Source organism: Myiozetetes cayanensis, unplaced genomic scaffold (assembly GCF_022539395.1).
Source record: "Myiozetetes cayanensis isolate MyiCay16 unplaced genomic scaffold, myiCay2020 scf12, whole genome shotgun sequence".
Lineage (NCBI taxonomy): Eukaryota > Metazoa > Chordata > Aves > Passeriformes > Tyrannidae > Myiozetetes > Myiozetetes cayanensis.
This window is the reverse complement of record NW_026086826.1, coordinates 7,311,638-7,333,820: the sequence shown is the minus strand read 5'-3', so window position 1 is coordinate 7,333,820 and position 22,183 is coordinate 7,311,638. Positions and strand designations below refer to the sequence as shown.

General features: G+C 39.9%; 1 protein-coding gene across 5 annotated transcripts in view; it reads right to left on the bottom strand.

The window, feature by feature from the left end:
• Positions 1–20,672, bottom strand: part of ELAVL4 (ELAV like RNA binding protein 4) — a 65,722-nt gene extending 45,050 nt beyond the window's left edge. The window contains exon 1 of one of the 5 annotated variants that reach the window (XM_050306639.1): positions 20,528–20,672. In XM_050306639.1, the coding sequence (XP_050162596.1) occupies positions 20,528–20,575 (48 nt within the window). In that variant the 5' untranslated portion in view covers positions 20,576–20,672. Of the gene's footprint in view, positions 1–15,900; positions 16,079–16,335; positions 16,621–17,118; positions 17,290–20,088; positions 20,249–20,527 lie in introns of those variants that run through there. The other 4 variants (XM_050306638.1, XM_050306641.1, XM_050306640.1 and 1 more) reach the window with 4 other exon arrangements.
• Between the last annotated feature and the right edge of the window lie 1,511 nt (positions 20,673–22,183).

Here is a 22,183-nt window from a genome sequence, read left to right as displayed (position 1 = left end):
ATGCTTCAGATGCTGCTAAATCTGTTTAGCCACGATTCCAGCTGGAAGATGAGCCTTTGATCTCTGCACCTCCGTGACCTCACGGCAGACACTGGCTCTGAGCTTTGCTGCAGGGCTGGGGTTCACACCCCAAGGTTAATTCACCTCAGCTCAGCACAGCCTGCTCGTATGGGCTGGATCTGCATCAGCTTGATTAAAACTGGGGGAAAAAAATTCCACTTCTGATGCTAACACGTAGTCAGAAGATGAGTGAAGCACCTGACACGGTTAACTAGAGCTTTCCGTGCGCCTTTACATCACTGGACCATATTCTTCCCAACACAACCCACAAGGTAAACTGCAGTTTTAGGGACTGATCCTGCCCTTCTGAAGCCAGCAGGAATACCATGCCATGGGTTTCAGTTACAGCAGAAGAAGGACTTCAGCACAACACACTAAGGAAGGTACATCATCTATTATTAGCAACAGACACAAAAGCTATCTATAGTTCCCCACAGTAGACAATAACCCTGGATCTCTTAAAAAATATGTGAAAGAAAACAAAATTCAAAACTGGTTGGTGTCCTACTTAGGCATTGTGCAATGCTTTTTAGTTCATTTTCAGCATGCATACCTTCCACACCAAGCAAAGGAACAGAATTCAACTCAGACATTTAACACATTCAGAACATTAAGAGTAAGCTGCTCGGTAAAAATCTGTTCTTGAACAAGTACATTTCCTCATATACTTCAAAGTATCTTGGCATAAACTAATTTTGCACCAGGTGCCAGGTTTTCTTCCTAGTTACTCTCAACTCCAATTAAGTTTTCCTGATTTTGTACACAGTAGAAAGGAAAACCAAGGCACTCACTTGCCCTTCAAATTATTGCCAAGTCATAGGTTACTGAAAATGGACCTGTTATATATATTAAAAAAAAGATAATGGATACAGGGAAACCTTGAAAAATTATTAAAAGCATTTCTGATAACAGATTTCAGATTTAATTTTTCTTTACTGTATAATTTTAAGCCTCCATTTACAGAGCGATTTCTGTGCAAAAGCAGTTCTATACCACAGCTTGCATTCAAAGTTCTTCCAGGCACAAAGGAATAATACTTACTTTAGCTGTACATACTGATTCTCGTGACGAGTAAACACTTAAATTATTAACGGTAACAAAAAGGTAAGTCCTAGCTCTCCTTTCGAAACGTTCAGTCCTCTCCCCAGCATGTCTGATGCTCAAACCCTGTGCAGAGTTCAGTGTGCATGCACTGGGACATTTTCGTCGATGGCTGTTTTTAATATTAAGTAGCTGTTGATTCCACATCAGTCAGCACATTACATAAGAGTAACATTATTTATTCAAATAGACTTCAACATGACATTGGTTGTATGGTTTTCTTTTTTTTTTTCCCTATCCACAACATTCAGAACGTTTTTAATTGAATCCGTTTATCAAAACACGAACATTTTTGAAATCCATGCTCCAGTTTCTGGGACAGGCAGTTAACTTACTAGTTTTAATTCCTGGTAATAACTATTTTAAATATAGGAAAGTATTGGGCTGCAATCCAATTCTATCAAAATATCAAAGGAGGCTGTATATCTGTCTTACTCATCAAGGGCTTATTCAGATACAGGCAAAACAAATGTGGAAAATTCAACAGTGACTTAACCTCAATCTTAATTAAAAAAAAAAATACAGTTATCCTTGAAGATTGTAAAATTATCAATACCTCTGTGCTCTGAGCAACACCTCTTTTTGTAGACCTTCTCTGACCCAATTTAGGCAGCTACTACCGGTCCTGAAATATTACAGTGCAAATGTCATGTGTGATGACATTCACATGCTACTGGGATAAAGATGCCTTTATTTTCAATTTTTTTTTAGCAATAACTTGCCAGACTCCCAGTACTGCAATACAATGTTCTATATACAAGGTAATCGCATCTCTGAAGAAGAATAAGCTGCAGTTACTGCTAATAGACATTTGATCATTTAGTCCCCAATAATCTGAATAGTCTGTAACACTGAAAAATGCTATCTGTGACAGAATTTAAAGGTTACAATTTTGCAAGTTAAAGGCAACCCATATTTCAAATTCTGCATGTTTTTAAAAATGACGACTTCCTGGTGCACTACTTTTCTCACTATGGTAATGTATCAGCAAAGCAAGAGGTATTTTAGTTTGACAGATTTCACAAAGAAATGCTTTGGGGAAGACAACATAAGCTTTGCCAGTGTTTTGCAAAACACTGCTTACCAAAAGTCTTGGTATAACCCCTCCCACAGCCTATCAGCCACAAATATCCATTAGAGCAACTCCTACATTACTAATGTATCAGAAATAGTTCTATCATATCTTCATTGTTTTTTTTTTCCAATTAATTCAATTTCAATTTACTCCTGCTGAAATATCAGCTCCAACAATAATGTGAAGAATACCTGTATGCATAAACACAACTATTACAATTACCAACTATTAAAAGCCAGAGTAACTGACACTAATCTTCAGTTATTACAGTAAATGTGTGACATCCATCTACCATTACAAAGCACAGTTAATGAATCATTTAGAAAACTACCGACAGCCTAAGACAGCCTTATCTCCCTATTACATGCAGAAGCAATAGCCAATGGCTCGATAAATGCAAATATACATTTTTTATATTTACAAAATTTGTTCTCAGCAGTCTAAAAGAAAGTCTGCATGTTGAAGTGAGACTGCCACACACATACACGGAAAGGAGCTTGTGTTCAGCGAATAATCAACACCCATTCTTACGTGAATTATGTGTACTCCACTGCCCATATTCCACAATAAACAGAACTTGATTTGGTATGTATAAAAAAAAGTCACAATTAAGAATCTTAAGAATAAGTGTTATTTATAGGCACTAAAGAGATGTGTTTTTAAAACACACCACAAACGATCTTTTCCTAAAATCAAAATCTGAAAAAAAATTTAAATCCCAGAAAATTCATGCAGACATATCCATTTTGAGGACTCAGAAGTCAAAAAAGTTAGCTATGAATAATGAACTGTTCACAGCACCTAAATGCCAAGAAAAATGATCATGGCAAATTACACCTCATGAAGAATTCATGAGGTCTAATTTTATATTATTTCTAAGTGTTCATTAATGAACAAACTCAGAACATTTTCCCATAAAAAAGAGTTTAGATAAATAATGCAAAGCTCTTACTTTATCTAAAAAAGCTCTTTAATTAGCATTGCAAGTTGTTTGCTTTTACAAGTGAAAACAAATGGTGCCATGGCAGAGGTCCCACAGCCATCTCCTGAAAAACGATGACAAAAGAAGAAACAAACAAAACCTCTCCAAGAAAATAAACAGAGATTCACAAAGGTTCTCCTTCTACAATGGGAAACACGCTTTAACTCCCACCAAATCTGCTCTTTTGAATGGAAGTCAGCACAGTACAAGCCTCTGCTCCTCTAGAACTTTTCTGCAGGTTAGAAAAAAAACATTTACAGAAGCTGCCTGACCAATCCATCCACAGCCTTCCCATCTGCTGAGCCACTAACAGCCATGCCAGAGCCAGGCTGATCCATGGGGATGGAGCAGAACGTACATCAGAACATCCAAGACGAGGTCACTCAGTCCTGGACCAGCCTCCGCACTCCACACCCCACTGTCAGCTGCACTCCCTGATACTTTCACTCCGTGAGGATTTGGTACATTTTTGGAGAACGAGACACTGGATCATAAAATGTTTAGAACACATCATACCACCTTCCCTTAGGGGTGTTGCAAGGACAAGGACAGTGATTTCAAGTCTTCACTGGTCCAAAACCACACCTCCAGCCAGAACAAGAAGTCAGTGCACCTGAACCTCTCACAGACCTTGCGTGGGCTTCTTTCTAAAGTGACCTTAGGAGAGGCAAAGTGATGCTCTGGGTGCAGCTCCAGTACAGATTTTCTTAACTGTAACACAACTGTCAAATTTCACTGTCGATTACATTTTTATTAAAGCTTATGTACTGCACAACTAGACTTTGCTATTATTTACCTAATAAATACATCATGAGCATGAAATAAAGGAGGAAAATGAAGCTTTTGAGTAAATCTGCCTGGAGGCAAATCCAATATCCCAGAAACAAATCATTATCTAACCCTCCATATTTTGACATGTTCCCCACTCATGCACTTTTACATGCTCCATCTTTACCTTCCTTCAAGTAAAAGACTTACTTAATATTTAAATATAGATACAGCTGAAAATATCAACTCAGAAAACTAGCAGTCTGTGGCTCTCATGGCACAGATACAGTGGTTTTACTCACTTTGAGTGTGCTGCACTAAGGTTGAAATGGCATTCAGACGTTTTCAGCAAATTCACATTTAGGGGTGCCACAATAATTGTGCAGAGCACACAAATGATCCAAATGGAGAAGACAACAAATGCATTCGTTTTAAGAGGCAAGCTTCAGTTCAAATAAAGGAGAAAATTATCTTCTTTAATAGCCAAGTTTATCCTGAACCAGTCCATTAAAGGTTTTTGTGTGAATATGCTAAAACAAAATATTCTGTCCCCAGTCTGCAGTGAAACGAATGCAAAGTTTATTGGCAGTACTACTTGTTATCACAGCAGTGCCTGAAGGATATAACTGATAGCAGCACCAAGTTGTGCTGTACAAATGGGTAGTAAGGGCAGGGACTGCTGCTGTACCAACACGGTGACAAAAAGCAGAAAGGCAAAATCTGTTATTTTTATTCCATGTTTTGCAGAAGTGAAAAATCAAACCAGAGGAAAGTATCTAGGCAAACTGCTGAAGTTACACAGTAAGCTGTGACAGCTCCATACTGCACCATCATACCCTCAAACCTGGCCCAGTGATAAGGTCCTCTACTTTCTCAAAAAGCAAACCAGTGTAATGATGCACCAAATCACATTTTCTTTGAGAGAGTTTCACACAAATGTCTCACGTTCCCATGAAGTACAGACTCTACAGTTTTGCATTTGATTTTGAGGACAAAAAGGGAACGAGCAGGGAGAAAAAGGAGACACCAAAATAAGTCACAACTATTTCAACATCAGTAACTACTAACTGAGCAGCAGAGAAAACCCCTCTTGGAACTACCCATCCAATAACCACACAGATAGGAACAAAGGCACCATATCACACTTGGTATGGCTTTTCACTCTTCCTACTGGTACACCGGGGGTAAGAAACTGGAGGAGTAGAACTACAGTTATACATAGAGTTCTGCACTCTCTAAAGCAGAGCAAGCACACAGGACTGGAGAGCAGATGCATGAACAATCCTTCCATGCCCAGTGACTTCTAGGAAGCCCGGCAAAGTGCTGCACAGCACACCTGTAGGGACAACAATTCCATTCTTGCAGAATCAGAATATAGTTGTAACTCCATCTTATGTATTACCTCAACTCAGAATTTGAGGTTCTTTATGAACTTTCTACCGGGCTTCACTTTTCACTGCTGTTTCCAGGCTCCTCACCTCTTGCAAAGACTATGGAGAAACCTGTTGGAAACCTCAGAGGTGTCTGGTTCTGTTCTTCAGCCTACTTCAAATACCTTATTAAAGTCTACAGCAATAGCACTGGTGAAATGGTGAGGAAAACTGGAATAGGTGATGGACACACAAGTTTCCTGCTGCCCTTGTATCAGGGTCATTTTCTCACCACCACAAACTGACCATGCTCGAATACCAGCCAGCTACCCCCTTCTTTATTTAGAATGGTTTCACCAGAATGTGCTTGTTACCATTTCTGCCATCAAATATAATTTGCATAGGACAATACGGGAGAACACAGCCTTGATTTCACAGCATTCCAAAGCTGCTCTGAACACAGCTTTGGAGAAAGCCATCATCGAAAACACCTGGAGAAGAAAAGAGATGTGTCCTGTCTGTTAGATGGGTTACCCAATTAGCTCAGGTTAAAAACCCTTACAAGCTCTTGTGTCCCACAGGCCACAGACCACAACAAAGGCTGGTGGCAGGGAGGTGTCCTATTTCTGTATTGGGACAGTCATCAAAGGCTCCTGCCCACCTGCATCTCTGGGGGTCACCAGCTGCCTCTGCGCAGAGGTCTGGACTACTTTTGAACTGGAATAAAGGCAACATGGTCAGGCTCTAAGTTTTAAAAGAACATTTATTTCCTCTTCAATCACCCTTCTACTTCTGCCAAATTCATGCCAGGTGAGTCTGTACCTAAACTTTTACAAAGGCTTTATTTTATTTATTTCATGATTCTGGATTGCTTCTTATTCCCTCCTGGCTTTTCACCAAGGCTACTATTTGTTCTCTCAAGATACATACAAAGGCTAAAGGAGCCTGAAAAAACAGTCTCAGCAAAAAGATCTTTCTTTGATTGACGCTCCAAGCCAAAATGTGATGAAAACATCCTCTTTCCCCACAGACTGCAGTTTATTAGACAGATATCACAGTGGCAAGAGGTCTCCCAGTGACTGCACTGTCCCTCTCGAAAAAGAGATGGTGACTAACAAAAACCATATTTAAAATCTGTGCTAACAGGGTGATAAAAGAAACACCATCAAAAGCATTAAGTACATGAGGCAAACCCTGAAGGACTGAAGAGGGTCTCAAAAGCCTAGATACCAGACAACAAGACAAGAGCACGGTAGAGATCAACATTTAAGGCAGATCCTCAGTCTAAAGGACATAGAGCCTAAAAATACACTGAAATGAAAGCAAAGGAAATGGAGAAAGTATTTTTACATTTCTGGTTACTTTCTGCATTTTATTTTTAGCTCTGTTTTGTTTCCTAATCACTACTTACTTGTTTGGTTTACTGACTATATTACTGAGTTATATATTGCTAATCTGTAACTGAATTATATTACTGACTCGGGAATATGCATGTTGCACTGTGTACTGACGCACAGATTCCCACGGGTACGTACATGTTCGTGTAAGAAGCAGACAGCTGCAAGTCTTCAGCTGCTGTAGACCTGTCACAATTCCACTTTATGTTTTTCCCTTTAAGAAAACGATCTAGAATCATTTGCAACCCGAGAGCTGAGACAGTGAAAGCTGTATTACAAGCCACAGCGAAACCTAAAAAACATCTACTTACCAGAAGGCAAAGTAAAGCAAGGACAGCACAGGCTCTCCGTGAAGCCTAGGAACATCCAACCCCCCACTGCTGTTATTTCTACTGAAGTTCTAGAAACAAAAAGCTACAATTTTCAGAAGCCCTTAAGCGATTTAAGATTCATTAATGTTCACTGCAATAGGATTTCAGCTCCTAAGCCATAAGCTCTTGTGAAAATGTTGCCCATGTATTTTTCATGCAAAGACAGGCTTATATGAGGCAGGAATGGATGGCTTTGCAAAACACATGCCCCATCCAAGATGTTTTAAGGCTCTGTCCTCAACAGGACCTTAATGAAGACACACTGGTAAACGCAATTAGGAAACACTAATCAACATGTGTACATCTCGACTGCTGGCAACAGCATCTCTATGGATACTGCTGCTTGCAGGTCTCAGCGAGATAGACCCCAAAATAGAAACTGTGATGTTCAGCTAAGTCCTATCTCTATCATTAGAAATGTTTGCTTGCTGCAAACCAACAGTGTATTTCTCCTAAAACTTAGCTAGATTAGTAGTAAAAAAGAAATTTACATCTTTTCTACCATTCACCTGTTAGTCTACAGCCCTGTACCACACTAATACTGCTTATGGGAATACACTTTACGTGAAATATAGACCTTCTTGCTTCTATAACATACCTACAGCAGACAAACAGTGAATTACTGGAAGTAATACAGCCATCACCATCTTAAAGGTAATGAACAGGTAACAGCGGTAGAGGACTTGACAAATTTCTGGTGGAAAAATAATCATAAATTGCTTTCTAGTAAGCAAAGGCAGCTGTTTACTCTGATGGTCTCACAAAAGAACTAGCTACAAAATGGCTTAAATAAGAGTAAGTTTTAATGTACTGTATGGGATAACTATCTCTGTAATACTTAAATTCAAACAACCTCATGCATGAAAGCATCTATGCTAACCTCAAAGACCTACTACCCATAGATTATTAATATATTATTCACCAATAGAGGACAAAACATCAAGTGCACAGGCACATACCTGTCACAGGTCAGGCTAACAGATCATAATGGTTTATCCTAGATAAACTATTCATCTCTGTACTAAGGAAGAGAAACGTGCCACAGGCCAAACTAAACACCCTCCTTATTCCAATTAGTAAGATGCCTCCTAAAATTTCCAAACGAAATATTCAAATTCTCCAAATTCTCATTCAAACAAACAAACATCTCCTGAACACCAAGAAATTAAAAATATATCAAAACTCCTCTTACAAAGGTGAGCAGAGATAAACTCATGGTTAAAACACAATCCTGCTCAAGCATCCAACAGGAGCCCTGCTGAGCTCAGCCCCTGCTCAGGTACAGGTGACTGGGGACAGGGAGGTACCCAGGCCACCCCAGCTGTCCTGATTCAAACCCCACACAGTACATTCTGCTTAGATGTCAAAAGGCAGCTGGGAGCGTGGCAGCATTAACAGATTAGCAGGCAGAAATGTCTTAAGAGCTTAAACAAGAACAGCTTGAGTATTAAAGTCAAACCAACCAATCTACTGTCCTTTCTACTGCCTAGGTTGTCCTTAACAATGCTCAGCAGCCACAGGTAGACTCTTTGAACTTGGAGCTGGATCCACTCCACCCCTGTGTTTCACCTCAAAGAAGCTGGTGACAGAAATGACACACCTATTAAAACTAGAACATCACCTAAGCACCCCAACTACAGAGTCATTCAGCCCAGGTGTCCTGGTCCAGCCTGGCACTGAAATGCTGGAGGAGAACGTGGCTCCTCCAGGAGCCACACAGTTAGATGTGGCTGCAAAGCTCCTCCATCATCACAAAGACCATCACACAAACAACGTTCACTTTTACATTTAGCAAAGGCTAATAATGAAAATTAAACTCAACAAATTTCTATCCCAGTGAGCATCTACATTTGTGAACTCTTCTTTCAGTAGCTGGGTGATGACAAGCACAGACAATAAAAAGAGGATTCTAAAAATATACTACTCTTTCCCCCTGGATTAGCGTGTCTACAGTTAAATATAAACTGTGCTCTATAAATTATCAAACACAATGTCAAATTCTGAAGTGCTCTCCGGAATCGCTCACAGAGCACACGAAATACAGAATGATAATTCTGTCCTGGCCCAGTTAGTCTAAAGAACAATATGCTACTGTGCTAGATCATGGAGTTAGTTCCCATCAACGGGCACACTAAAAATGGCCACAGCCACCACCGTAGCTGCACACTGAATTTTTCAGGACTCTCTGCATCAAGCAAAGAGTTTAATTCCCTGAACAGCTGCTCTCACAGGAAGGGAATCGACAGCAACATTGTCACAGTATAGCTGGCACACACATATTAGGAAGAATTTCCAGCATTCACGCTTTCTGCTAAAAATCAACTTCCCCCTACTCATCTACTGCCAGTAACTTCATTTGGAACAAAGATATATGGGGAATAATATTAGAACTATTTTTATTTAAGAGGCATTTATTTACATGCATTATTACTTCTACAGTGTCGTGACTGTACCTTCTGCTCTACAGAAATAATCGTTGCCCAACAAATTCTTCTGCACATAGTTAAGCAAAGTCATTGACCACAACTCAAAGATCAAGGAGGATCAACAGAAGATTAATACAAGTATTGTAATAATCAGTCACATTTTAAACCCTTCAAGCAGGTAAAAGCGCCAAATAGCCCTAAATACCTCTGATCTCAACACGTTAACACTCCACAACAGGGTAGTGACTTCAACACGGGTTATTTCATGCCGTTGAGTCATGAATTTTATATATTATCTAACATTAGACTACTGATGACTATGGGACTCTACATATCAACTGAAGAGGACCGAGAAAAGGCATGGCCTCCTCCCCAGATTAGCACTCAACTGATTAAAAAGGTTTGTTAGTATTTTGCCCAAGCAGTTTTTTATGACCCTCTCAAACCAGAACCACTATAAGCAGATTGACTTAAATACATCATAGGCAACAAAAATCCAAATTAATCCATGTATTAAACAAATGTCAAACCTTACAACGAAATTCAGTCTAGCAGTAATATTTCTCCAAGTCACAAATATCAGTTTTGCTTTTAATGGCAGCAGAGAAACACGGACTTCTGGCAACTGCCCTGACCTGCAGCAGAAGAGTCAGGGGGCAGAATCAGTTCCTGAAATCCCAGATCCTTGCTGGGTAATTAGACATAACCTTACAAGAGGAAACAGATCTACCTTAAATTATTAATAGTATTTCTGTCTTTGCTAGTTTTCCAGAATGCAATAACGAGAGCTTCTTAAGGGTAGGAAAAGGAAGAAGGACAAGTTTCCTTCATCCCTCATGTCCCTTCAAAAGCTTTTCAACAGCACTCAACCTGGGAGAAAATACTTCTCAGTGCTCAGGAAAACAATCAGCTACTCCAAACAAGTGCACATGCAGTTACAAGCCAACAGGTAGGGCCCAAGCACAGCGCAGTTACCTGCTCCAGCAGAAATCTTTTTGGTCTCTACATGGAGGGTCAGATGGGACGCTCTCAACCAAACGTCCCTCGGGAAGCGAAAACCAGAGGAAGAGGTTTGGTTTTCCTTCCACGGCTCGGTGAACACACCCAGGCACGCAGCAGAGCGGCTGGATCTGAAGGACTTGTGCTACTGGAGAGGCTCCAGTGGCATTGCTGCCCTCTGCCAACACCGAAAATCACTTACGTGGACAGACGCATTTACGTGTGGAACCTTCTCGAAGCACTGCAAGTGAGAGCCACCTCCCATAGTCATTTGTGTCTGTTTTGAGACAAACATACATTATCACATCGCCTTTACCTCCAAGAGTTCTCAACGCTCCAAAGCCACCACATACACTACCCGTCCCGATCCTGAAAAATAGCGGCGCACGTCTCCAGACTGGGAAAAATACCAACAGTAACGCGTAAGAATTTTTACAGCAATTAAAGAAGTTTAAAATATTAAAATAAAGACAGCATTTTTCTTTTTTTTTCCAGAATTCAAGGACAAATAATTTCCCATCACAACGGCACTGCTGACGCAATTGCGCGTGCCTTAGCAACAAAGGCATACTACAGCACTTCATATACATCGTGCCTCTAAATATTGTCAAAGCCAGGTTTGTATTTTACTGTGCAACTGTACCATTTTCAGAGAGGACACACAAAGGCTTCGCTATCCTTCGTTTTAATTAATTCTTTCCTTAATGTTCTGTCCTTCTCATTTAATTATCGATTCCTAACTGGTTCTCAGCATTTCCTGACTTGTACAGATTTTCTTAGCCACTGAGGTGAAAGCCTTCATGTAAGACACTGTCAAGGGTAGAACAATAGGTAAGATGGACTCTCAGCTTCCTCCCTAATTTTTGGGGCCCTAAAGAAGCAATAATGCATCAGGAGCTCCAAAACCATTAAGGAAAACAGATTATAGTGACAGAAAATAAAGATCAATCAAATATCGCTGAGTTAATTTCTAATGAATTTATGCAAGCAATGAAAATGCTACAAATAAGGCAATGTTTGGTAGTTGCAAGAACTACCTGCATTCATATTATAATGTCATCTGAAAGTATTTAATTTCTAACACTGCTGTTCCAATGCTATTGCAAACTCTCTGAATACTTAAATCGGTAAACAACTAACAAAAGGTCTCGTCTTCAGTGCCCCAAGCTATCATCCAAAACTAGTTATAATTAAAGGTGTGAACAACAGAGTAACAAACCTGCAAAGTCAAGGTTCTGAGAAATTAATGGGCATCACACCACTGCACCAGTTCAGATTTATCACTCATTATCTCCCCGACTAGCACAGTGCTGTTTCACGTATTAGTGCCTCCTTCTTTCCTCCAAGCCTTTCCTGCCTTTTCTAGATGGCTAATTTTAGACAATTACTGCCTCTGACACATTGAGACCTTTTCTCCCTCCTTTCTTCTTCTTGCCGTAAAGCTAGTGACCTACAAAAGCCCCCTGCACCTAAAATATTCCAGTATTTTAGAAAGTAAAGACTGATCATTTGAGGGGGAAAAGCAAGCAAGCAGTCTCTGAGTATCTGTTTCTCCTACATCTTCACTTTACATTAACTCAAATGGTTAAACGTACTTAAAAGGCAAGGCACAATACAGGTACCCTTTAAACAACATTTTTATTAGTATTAAATCTACTGTACTTGTTGAATTGGAATGTTACCATCCTCTTTCCGAATTGTTTAGAAAATTAAAAATATCCCTTGCTTTTAAAGTTGCTCCAAGTCCTACACTGCTGGTAACTGGACATTTACAGAAACAACATTACACAAACGCTCTTTCCCTTCTCATCCAAATCCCAGCATTTTCCTTCACACCCATTCAAGTGAGAAGGGAAGATACACATGCACGAACACACACACGTGTACCCATCTCTTCCCTCCATCCTACTTGGAAAGAAAAAGACCAAGAGAGGGAGAAGAGTGCAAGGGGGAGGGGTGACTTTCCATCACAGATTAGGAAATTTTGCAAAACCTGGCCTATCCGTCACAGAGGTACCATGGCTTTTAACATCACCTCGCTTGCAAAAAGCCTGTCTGCGCCCACTTCTCCCCCAAAACCCCAATGACATTGAAAAAATACTGCATTGCAGTATTTGCCAGTGCATCAGAGTGTATCCAGTTAGCTGTCCCACAGACAAACAAATGTACATTTTAATGTGTCCGGCCATATAAACGAGGTGTCTAGTGGACACAGATTGCCAAAACAGACAAGTGGATTTGTCAAGTTATCTGCATCTCTCTCCCTCTCACTGTAATATTCTCTGCCACTGCCCATTTCTTGCCTGGGGTGTTTGCTGAAATTATTTTCAAAGTGCAAGTTCCCAAAGAAGACAACAAATTCCTCTGCCAGAGCACAGGACACAATCATACCTTATTTCTTTCGAAAAACCTCGGAGTGTGGAGTGGCTCTAGGTTATGTACCAACACTATGACAATTACACACAGAAAACAACCTGCGTTTAATTAGTACACTCCAAGCATACCAAGTAGGAAGGTTGAGGAGAAAAAAATTCCCTGTAACCTAGAAGGTATTTCAAAAAAATTAGTGCATTAAATATAAGTAAGACTAACGTAACCGGATTTTCTTTCATTAGAGTCACAATATTTAACAGGACCAAATAAAGATGATGAAGACTATTCCAAACCCATTCAAATAGGATTTTTAAGTATACCCCTTCCAGCTCATTGTAACCATCCTTTGTCACAACAGCTCGGGCTCAGTTTTGAGAGCTCAAAAAGGTAAAATTAATAAAGAGGAAGAAAGCAAAGAAGGCAACCAAGCCAGTCACCAGTGGAAACGCATCCCTGTAGCTAACATGAGAACTTGATTAGTAGACTACACAGGGACAGGTTTTTAAACTGATGGCTGGTATTCACATTGCATCAATATCCAATTGTAAGATTTCCTCCTTTCTGACCAGTAGTTCACCAAGACAATGTAAAAAAAAAAAAAAAAAAAAAAAATGTCACATTTAAGGACAACTATATTGCCCCTACCTTTTTGTCTTAACAGAATGAAGTTTTACATTTTAATCTTTTAATATTAGTAGCAATTTTAATTGCGTTTCGCTAACTTAATAGCTATTTTTCTATAGGAGGATTTACAGTGCCATCTTTTACACGCAGAAAGAAGATGTCACTATGTACATGCAGGCTGTATTCATTAATATAATCTTAAAACAAAGAAAAGAGAGGAAGATCGGAGCAGGAACACGTGCACCATAAAACAAGGATTACATTATTTTTAAATCTTTGTAGAAACACCAAATTGAAGAGAAAATGAAAATGTAACTACTAGCTGATGACTCTTAAAACAAACAATGCAGCTGTGTATAATAAAAGGCACCCTTATTTATTGTCATGACTAAGTTAACAGATTTCGAACACAGTATCTCTGTTTTGGACAGAAGAAAAATTATTTTACTCTCACGTACAACTACAATGCATGTCAGAATGCATCTCTGCACATGCACAGACTGAAATACGGAATTTTACACACGCACACACACCCTCAAGATTTTTTTCTCCCCTCTACATTGTAAAGCAGTGTAGTTTTCAGAGGGCCATTCAATCACTTTTTCACAGAAAGGACTGCAGTAGAAGCAATAGTTAAGACAAAGCAAGTTAATAGGGGGAATTAAATTTTTTATTCCTATTTAAACTAGGCACTACCATTCCTACTTGAATTTGCATTCAAAGTAACCCTGCACCTAAGAAAGGAATAAAGTAAAAATATCCGAAAATCCAAAGACAGAAAGGCATGCTCTGTATTCTTGCTTTGCTTTTCTTATGCCTCCTGATGTGTGATAGATGAGCATTTTCTGGGCGACCACATTTTTATATCTTTTACGCTACCGTCTATCACTTACTAGCCTACTACGCTTTTTTAACACTTCCAGCACCACCAGCTATTTCCTATTATTGTTTGCCACTACAATTAAGAGACCATCACAATTAGCAAAATATTCAGCTGTGGTTTAAAAAGTAGAGTTGCCAACAAGGAGCCTGACACTGGAAGTGGATATTGCTCCAGCAAATGTATAATAAGACTGTGGCTAAAGGTGGGGCCGGAGATGAAGAAAAGAAAAATATCGTTATTTCTGAGAATTCCACTCAGCGCATAAACCCTAAGATATGGTGAACTCCCCTGAACTGATTATTCTGCCATATAACCATCTGATTTTGTAAAAATACCAATATCACTTAACACAAAATCACTGCTTAGGGTAAATTCATTCTACCTACTGTTCTCATAGGGACATTTGCTGGAAAATTCTAAGAAATGATTTGCAGAAGCTATCAGCTGTGGGAGTTCACTATTATACCTCTGTCAACTTCATTCAATATAATTTACATTTTTTTTTATACTGCCTCACAGGATTCCTTGCAATTTTTTGCACGTACAATTTCACAGCAGGGAGGGGGAAGGAAAAAAAAAAAAGAAAAAGAAAGATAAACCTCTTTTGCAGAGGAGAAAGAACAGATGCTTAAAACCAGATTTCTAGAAATCACTGTAAGCCTGAGCCAAAAATGTAATTAACACCTATTTATAAAGAATAATTAAAGTTGTGACTGCCACAAAGAACAGCAGAGATAATCGAGGTAGCCCCTGCTTCTTTTTTTTTTTTTTTAGATTTTTTTTTTTACACTGTTTGCAGTATTCCCACATGATTGCCACCTGCTCCCCCACTCAGCTTCCCCTATGCTCGTTTCCCCGGCAACCTTTCATTGGCTTTTCCTCCCAGCTATCGCTTTCAGTTCGGCTGCTCAGTCTAATCTTATTTGTTTTACACCCATCAAAACAAGCAGCTAGACAAAGACAATCCTGTAAGAATGGGAAAAGACCGTCGCTTTGTTTCCCCGGTTATAATAAATATCCGCGGCAAAAGTCTGCAAAACGTTAAATTAAGGGGGAAAGGGGGGTCCCCGCCGCCCCCCCATCCCGGGGCTGGCAGGAGGGCCGGGTATTGTGCGGGCGGCCCCAGCCCCCAGCCCCGGTCCCCGCAGTTGTGTGTGTCTGATCATGCCATTTTGCACAATCTGTAAGGAAAAGCACAAAAGAGGGGACGAGACGAGCACGTCCGGGCTCCTCCGCCAGGAGAATATGGTCTAAAAATAGAAATACTATTTTTCACATAAATGGCTTTGACTTCTCCCGGCATTTTAAAAAAGCACAAAACAACACGGCTCTTCCCCCCCACCGCCAGCCCCCCAGCCCCCACCCCGACACAAAAAAAACACACCCTTCCTTCCTTCCATCCATCCATCCATCCATCCATCCATCCACCCATCCATCCTCGACAGCACCGGCTCCATGGGAAACGCGATACCTGAATTTCAGAGGCGATTATTAGGTTTGTATTTAAGGCTGGTGTAATAGGAACGGAGATTAAAAGGCATCATCGGCCGCCCGGTCCGCCAGGCACACGCGGTACCATGACACCGTGACTGTCAGCAGAGACCATCCGCGCTCAACTGAAACGCAACGTTCAATGGAAACGCTGTGAAGTGCCATCGCAGTTAGAGACATTAAATGGATGTACAGATACATATGCACGCACACACACACACACAGAGAGGCAGACGTACCGCACAAAAAAACCCCAAAACAAAACGAAAAAAAAAAAAAAAACCCAAAAACCCACAAACAAGGCTCTCTAATTTTATTTTATGACTCACGGTCCGCCGCCCTGAACAAAAGAAATTCGCGAGGCACACGAGAAACGAGACAAAACCCCACGAGCAGGCTCTCCCCGTTCACTTACCATTTTCAAGCCATTCCACTCCATCTGTGATCACAAAGATGGACCCTTACAGCCCCTCACAGAGTCAAAAGCAAAAAGAGCGTTATGTAAAAGCTGACATTCCTTCTTACAGCGCTGCTGCCCAACGATGCAACAAAATCGACATATACTAGGCACTGCAACACATACAAGCCTCCTCCTCTTTTTATGAGGTCACGACAGGAAACTCTTTGAAATACAATATGCAGCATTTACTGAAGCTCATATAAATCACCCTCTTTTAAAATTACCATACCTATTGCGCAGTCCACCAAAAAGAAAATTACCAATCTCGAGGCTTTTTTTTTTTACCAACCCTCTCCCCCCCACCCCCCCCAGGATTTTGCTCTGCATTTGTATCTCCAAAATGTCAATGTGGAAATTAACTCCCCCCCACCCTTAAAAAAAAAAGCCTCTTCCTCCTTTGCATTTCAGTTAGCCACATACCAGCCTTGCATTAGAAATGAGCTTTTTTCTTTATTCTGAGAGAAATCGCAATTACCTTAAAATGACAAAGTACATCCTTTATTAAAGGATACGCAGACATTAAATATGAAAGAGAGAGAGCGAGAGAGAGGGGGAGAGAGAAAGGGAGGGGGGGAAAAGGGAGAGATCATGTACAAACAGATCAGTAGAAGAAAACTAAATTCATGGGAAAACACAGACTGAGAATGATGCAGATTCGGGGAAAATCTGTATGTTAGCTTCTACATCTACCTCTATATAAACCCGCTACGATCAGATTTTAAATCTACTAATACCTACCATAACCATTCTTAATGGCAAGTATTGGGTGTCTTGAAAGGCTTCAACTCTTCTAAACGGTTTGGTTTTGGTTTGTCTGTTTGTTTGGTTTTTTTTTTTTTTTTTTGCTATAAAGGCTTTTCAGGGAGATTTTATTATTATTATTATTTCTTTCAAATTTTTGTTGTTATTAAAGAGATCCACCAAAAAAAAAAAAAACAACCAAAAAAAAAAAAAGAAACAACAAAACAACACAAAACGAACAACAAAAATTAAAAAAAAAAAGGGAAAAATAATAATAATAATAATAAAAAAAGCACAGTGGCTAAGACGTTTGTGCGGCGAGAATTAATAATAATAATAATAATAATAATAATGACGGTGGTGAGGTTGGGTCTGTGTGGTCGCGGTCTCAGTGTGGTGCAGCGGCGGGGCGGCGGCGCCGGCGGCGGGCGGAGCGCGGAGCGGCACTCGCGGGGCGGGACGCGCGGAGCGGAGCGCGCGGAGCGGCGCGGGCCCTGCTGCGACTGGCGGCCGGCGGCGCCCCTTGGCCGCCATTTATGGGGCCATCTGTCAGCGGCGCCGAGCGCTGATTGGCCCGCGCCGTGAGGGGAGGGTGGCGAGGCGAGGGGAGGGCAGAGCGTGTGTGTGAGTGTGTGAGTGTGAGGGGGGTGGGGGGGGCGTTGCGACATCAGGTGCTATTGAAATTAGCCGCTGCCAGACTGACAATGTTAATGATGCGGTGACCTCTACAACAACAGAGACCAGATTTCTGAACTGCTGCTTGTGTCTTAGTAATTAAGGCCCCCCCGGTTGAAGAAACAACACGCAGCCCCGTATTTTTTATTATTTTTTTTTAATTTTTTTTTTTTTTTTGGTGTGTGTGTGTGTGTTATTCCCCCTCTCCCCACCCCTGGTGCCGTACCTCGGCCATGCTCCAGTGCCTACATCTCCTTACCTCCTGCGCGCCCCGCTCCCAGGTCCGGCGTATTTTAACCACCTTATCTTTTTCGACAGTTGCTTTCCGGAGAAATGCATATTTAATGATCTGCCTCTAGGCTTAAAGGCACAACAAAAGCACTTTGACGTGCATTTAAAGCTGCATTTATTTTCAGGTACTATTGATTTTAATAATCAACCCATCTCTCCCTTCCTTCCGCCTAGTGAGGTTTTTAAAAATATATATTTTTAAAGGAGCAGATTTGATGTTGCTGCCACTCGATGCTGTCTGAGGCACAGCAGACACCTATTCATCAGGGCGCTCCCCCCGAACGACAGTAGTATTTCAAAATAATTTTGCCACCTCACTTCATTATTCTTCAGCTCTACAGGAAATAAAATGATGGCGAACTTTGGGCATTTAAAAGAATCTTTTTTTTTTCCAGCCTTAGAGAAACGTGCTTAACTTAACAATGCACACTCATTAATCCTCCGCTTGCTGCCACTGACAAACTAACAAAACTTCACTTCCAAACAGCAATATTTCACCCGTTTCTGACCACAGCAAGTTTATTAAAAATTCTCAAGTTAGGAAGCATTCATTTCTTTCTCCTCCTTGAGAGTTATTCTGTTAAAGCATGTTTTATCCAAAGTAACAAGCCATGGCACTCTGTAATTGCAACAAACCTTCAATTTATGTTCATCTCAACTAAAGCAACCGAGTTATTACTCTATTAACATATGCAGGATCATTTCATTTTACCATCCACACCTTCATTTGAACAACTAAATGCATTTTTTTAAAAAAATTTAGTATCATGGCAAGCGTTTTTAAATGTAAGAGCTGAAAACTGAGCAAGCTGGGATGGGCCACGTTATAAGCTCACTTAGCTCTTTCCAAGAGAAAGAAAACCTGACTACAAATCACCAAAACCACTTCCAAAATATGTAATCAAATCACCATTGTTCCAAAAGTTCCTTTTTTTTTTTAAGTATAAAATATGCTTTCCAAACTGCTAAGCTCTGAATTGACATTCAGTACATTTTAAAATTTCTTTAAACCATAGACACGCTCAAACACACAGAGACTAAACACACCAATAAAACATATGAAATATAGTAAAGCTCCTAAAATCTAGCTATACACAGACCAAGCAAGGAGAAAAATCGCATTTAAAAAACATCACACAATCTATTTGTGGAATGAGCACTGAATTCAATTAAAACATGAACAATGTAAAAGGCTGCAGAGGATTTCTCTCACCACCGATCTTTCTGAGCACATTTGTAGCTTGGTAAAAACTTGTATAGATTAAACTAGTCTGTAAGGTACATTTCCCAACTCAAATTAGGTGACCTATAGGCTGAACATACAGGCATCAAAATGCTACACAGCTAGTATATTACCATACATTCTTGTGCAAATATACATCAAATATTAAAGTTAGATTTGTAATGCAAATTTTTTACTTAAGGTCTCTTCAGGGGTTAATAACACCAAAGAAAGCATCCAGAAATTATTTTTAAGTCTTTTCAACTTCAGCCTACTTTGTTACTACAAATTCGTTATGCATATCAAAAGATTCAGCCATTTTTCTGAAACAATAATCGCACACTGCTCCTCTAAAAAATTAGCTATCTTATCCGTCTACAAATCCAGGTACTGTGCACACTGACCACTTCCCCAAAAAGCACCCCACACACGCAGCCTTTCCGAGAAACACTAAAACAAATGCTGAAACATCCTCAGAGGCCTCTCTGTAAAGACAAAGGCAGAATCCTATTGTTGAAAAAGTCAACCTTATTCTCGTGTTTCCAATAGTACCATTTATCTTTCAGGGTAAGGGACTGACCACCGCATCACGGTGGTGACATTTGTAAAGCATCAGATTCTCTACACAGTCTCTCCAGCATCAGCCAGCAAGCCCCTGAGCAAAGCATATTTTTAGTGCAATCTTCCATCCCCACAAAAAGAAACTTGTCTTAAACAGCTAATCCAATATCAAAATGAAATCACAGGGTTGTTTCCCAGCCCCCCCTCCCTCTCCTTACCATAAATGAGCAGTTTCTTGACTCATTAATGACAGTTTCCCTTAAAAGAAGTGATCTCATATCACTGAGCCCCTCTCCACCACGCATACATCCCAAAGGTTGCGGGTATCTTAGCATCAGTAGCCGCTAGCAAGCTCTCTCATACAGAGCCCAGATGGACTATACCAGAAGCCAATTCAGCGTTAATAACTACCTACTCTGTGCAGTTTAGAAGCCTTACGTGGCATAATGTCCTAGGCAACAGCAGCCGATTGAAACCGCAAATAAAAGACAACCCAATTCTCCAAAAGCATCACAAGGAAAAAAATAATAAATTGAAGAATGATTTTTATAAAAAAAAAAATCTCTTACTTTCAGAAGATTAAACTGAATCCTTCACAAACATATGAAAAAGGAGAAGAAAAACAGATGCTGCCCAGAAAAAGTGACAAAATATTACCTCATTATTTAACAAAGCAGCATTAAGCGTCCTGCTGATTTCAAACATCTTGCCACAGATTTTGGTTAAGAGAAACAGAAAGAATCCTTTGCAAGCCCTCTGTCTGCAAAGGGTTCTTCAATTTTCTTGCGCACAACAGAATAGTCAATATGTTATTTCCCTAGAGTTCGCACATTAAAACATCTAGTCAGTGAGCTGAATTTTCCCCTTATCACACTGTAGACTCCTGTTATATGTACTGCTCTCTTTGCAAGATTAGCCTGCCCCAAACATGGCTGTTGTTTAAACTATTCTTTAAAGTAACAGTTCACTCCATAACCACCAGGTGGGCAGTGTACACAAATTCAAGTAACCATCTTAAAGATTTTTCTTGGAATAGCTGCTGGTTGTGATATACAGTGTAAATCCCCCCTACACTTACCAAGCAGGAGGCAAAAAAAAAAAAAAAATTGTCACTGTCTTACGCCCTTTCCTCCCCAGAAGCGAGCCCATACACAACCCACTAACATCACTTAACTTTTAACACAGATTTTTTTTTTTAAAGAGACCTTAATTTATACAGGAGCTTTTCATTCAGCAAAAATGAACTAAGTGATAAAATCCAATCAGTTCTGAGAACAAAGTGCAATTAAAAGGGAAAGCACACCCACAGAAGTGGTCTGTACTGCAGAAGAAACAAAATCAGCATTAAGTTCAATCACAGTAGTGTTCTTTCATGGAAACACAAAATTCAGCATGTAAATAATTCACAGTTTGTTACAAAATATGAACTATACCTTCAAGCAAATTGGAGACAACTTGATAAGATACTGGCATGACTTATTCTGGCTTAAATTCATTTATGGAACCACTGTTGCACACATCAGAGAACTAGACCAAAATACATGGAAAGGATCCAGCTTTCAACAGCACCAAAGTCTCCCAAGGTATCAAACTGCCCCTATTCCATCACGTCTGCAAGCTAATTAAGTATTTTTCATTTAAGGTCAAATATCTCAAAAAATACTTCAATTACTATAAAAAAAATATGAATTCACTCAACACTCTACAGCAACACCCTGAGGTTTGAATGAGATGGGGATCTTCATGTTAGGTGCTGTACAAACACATTTGAAAAGTCATTTCATACCAAAGGACTTACAAACAACATTTATAAGACTGAAAGCACAAAGCAGAGGTGTGAGAACAATCAACAAAAAGCATCACAAAATGTCTTTAGCAACTGGGATGAATCGCTGGAGAAATGAGGCATCTCTGGCAACCACCTGTGCTAAGGCAGAACCCAAAAAAAGTTATTTACTGAGGATAAAGAATAAATGCACTAGATGGACATGGGCTTTACCACCTACAAAGTACCATTACCTATTTCTTTCATTTATAACAATCCATGTCGAGTAAGTATATGCAGAGTAGTGATTTTCTTTGCTGGCCTTTAACTAATATTAAAGTGATGCAGTAATGACTTAACCTTCTTGAATATGTATTGAGTTTCAAGTCATCCCTTTTTATATGAGAAAGGTTATTTGCATCGATTTCTGTTTGCATGAAATAAGCTTATTTTCTCATTCACCATATGCCTTGAACACTAATTAAAAGTGTCACTTTCTTCTAATGTAAAAACGTAATCATTTAGTAAATAAGTGTTCTTGGCTTTTC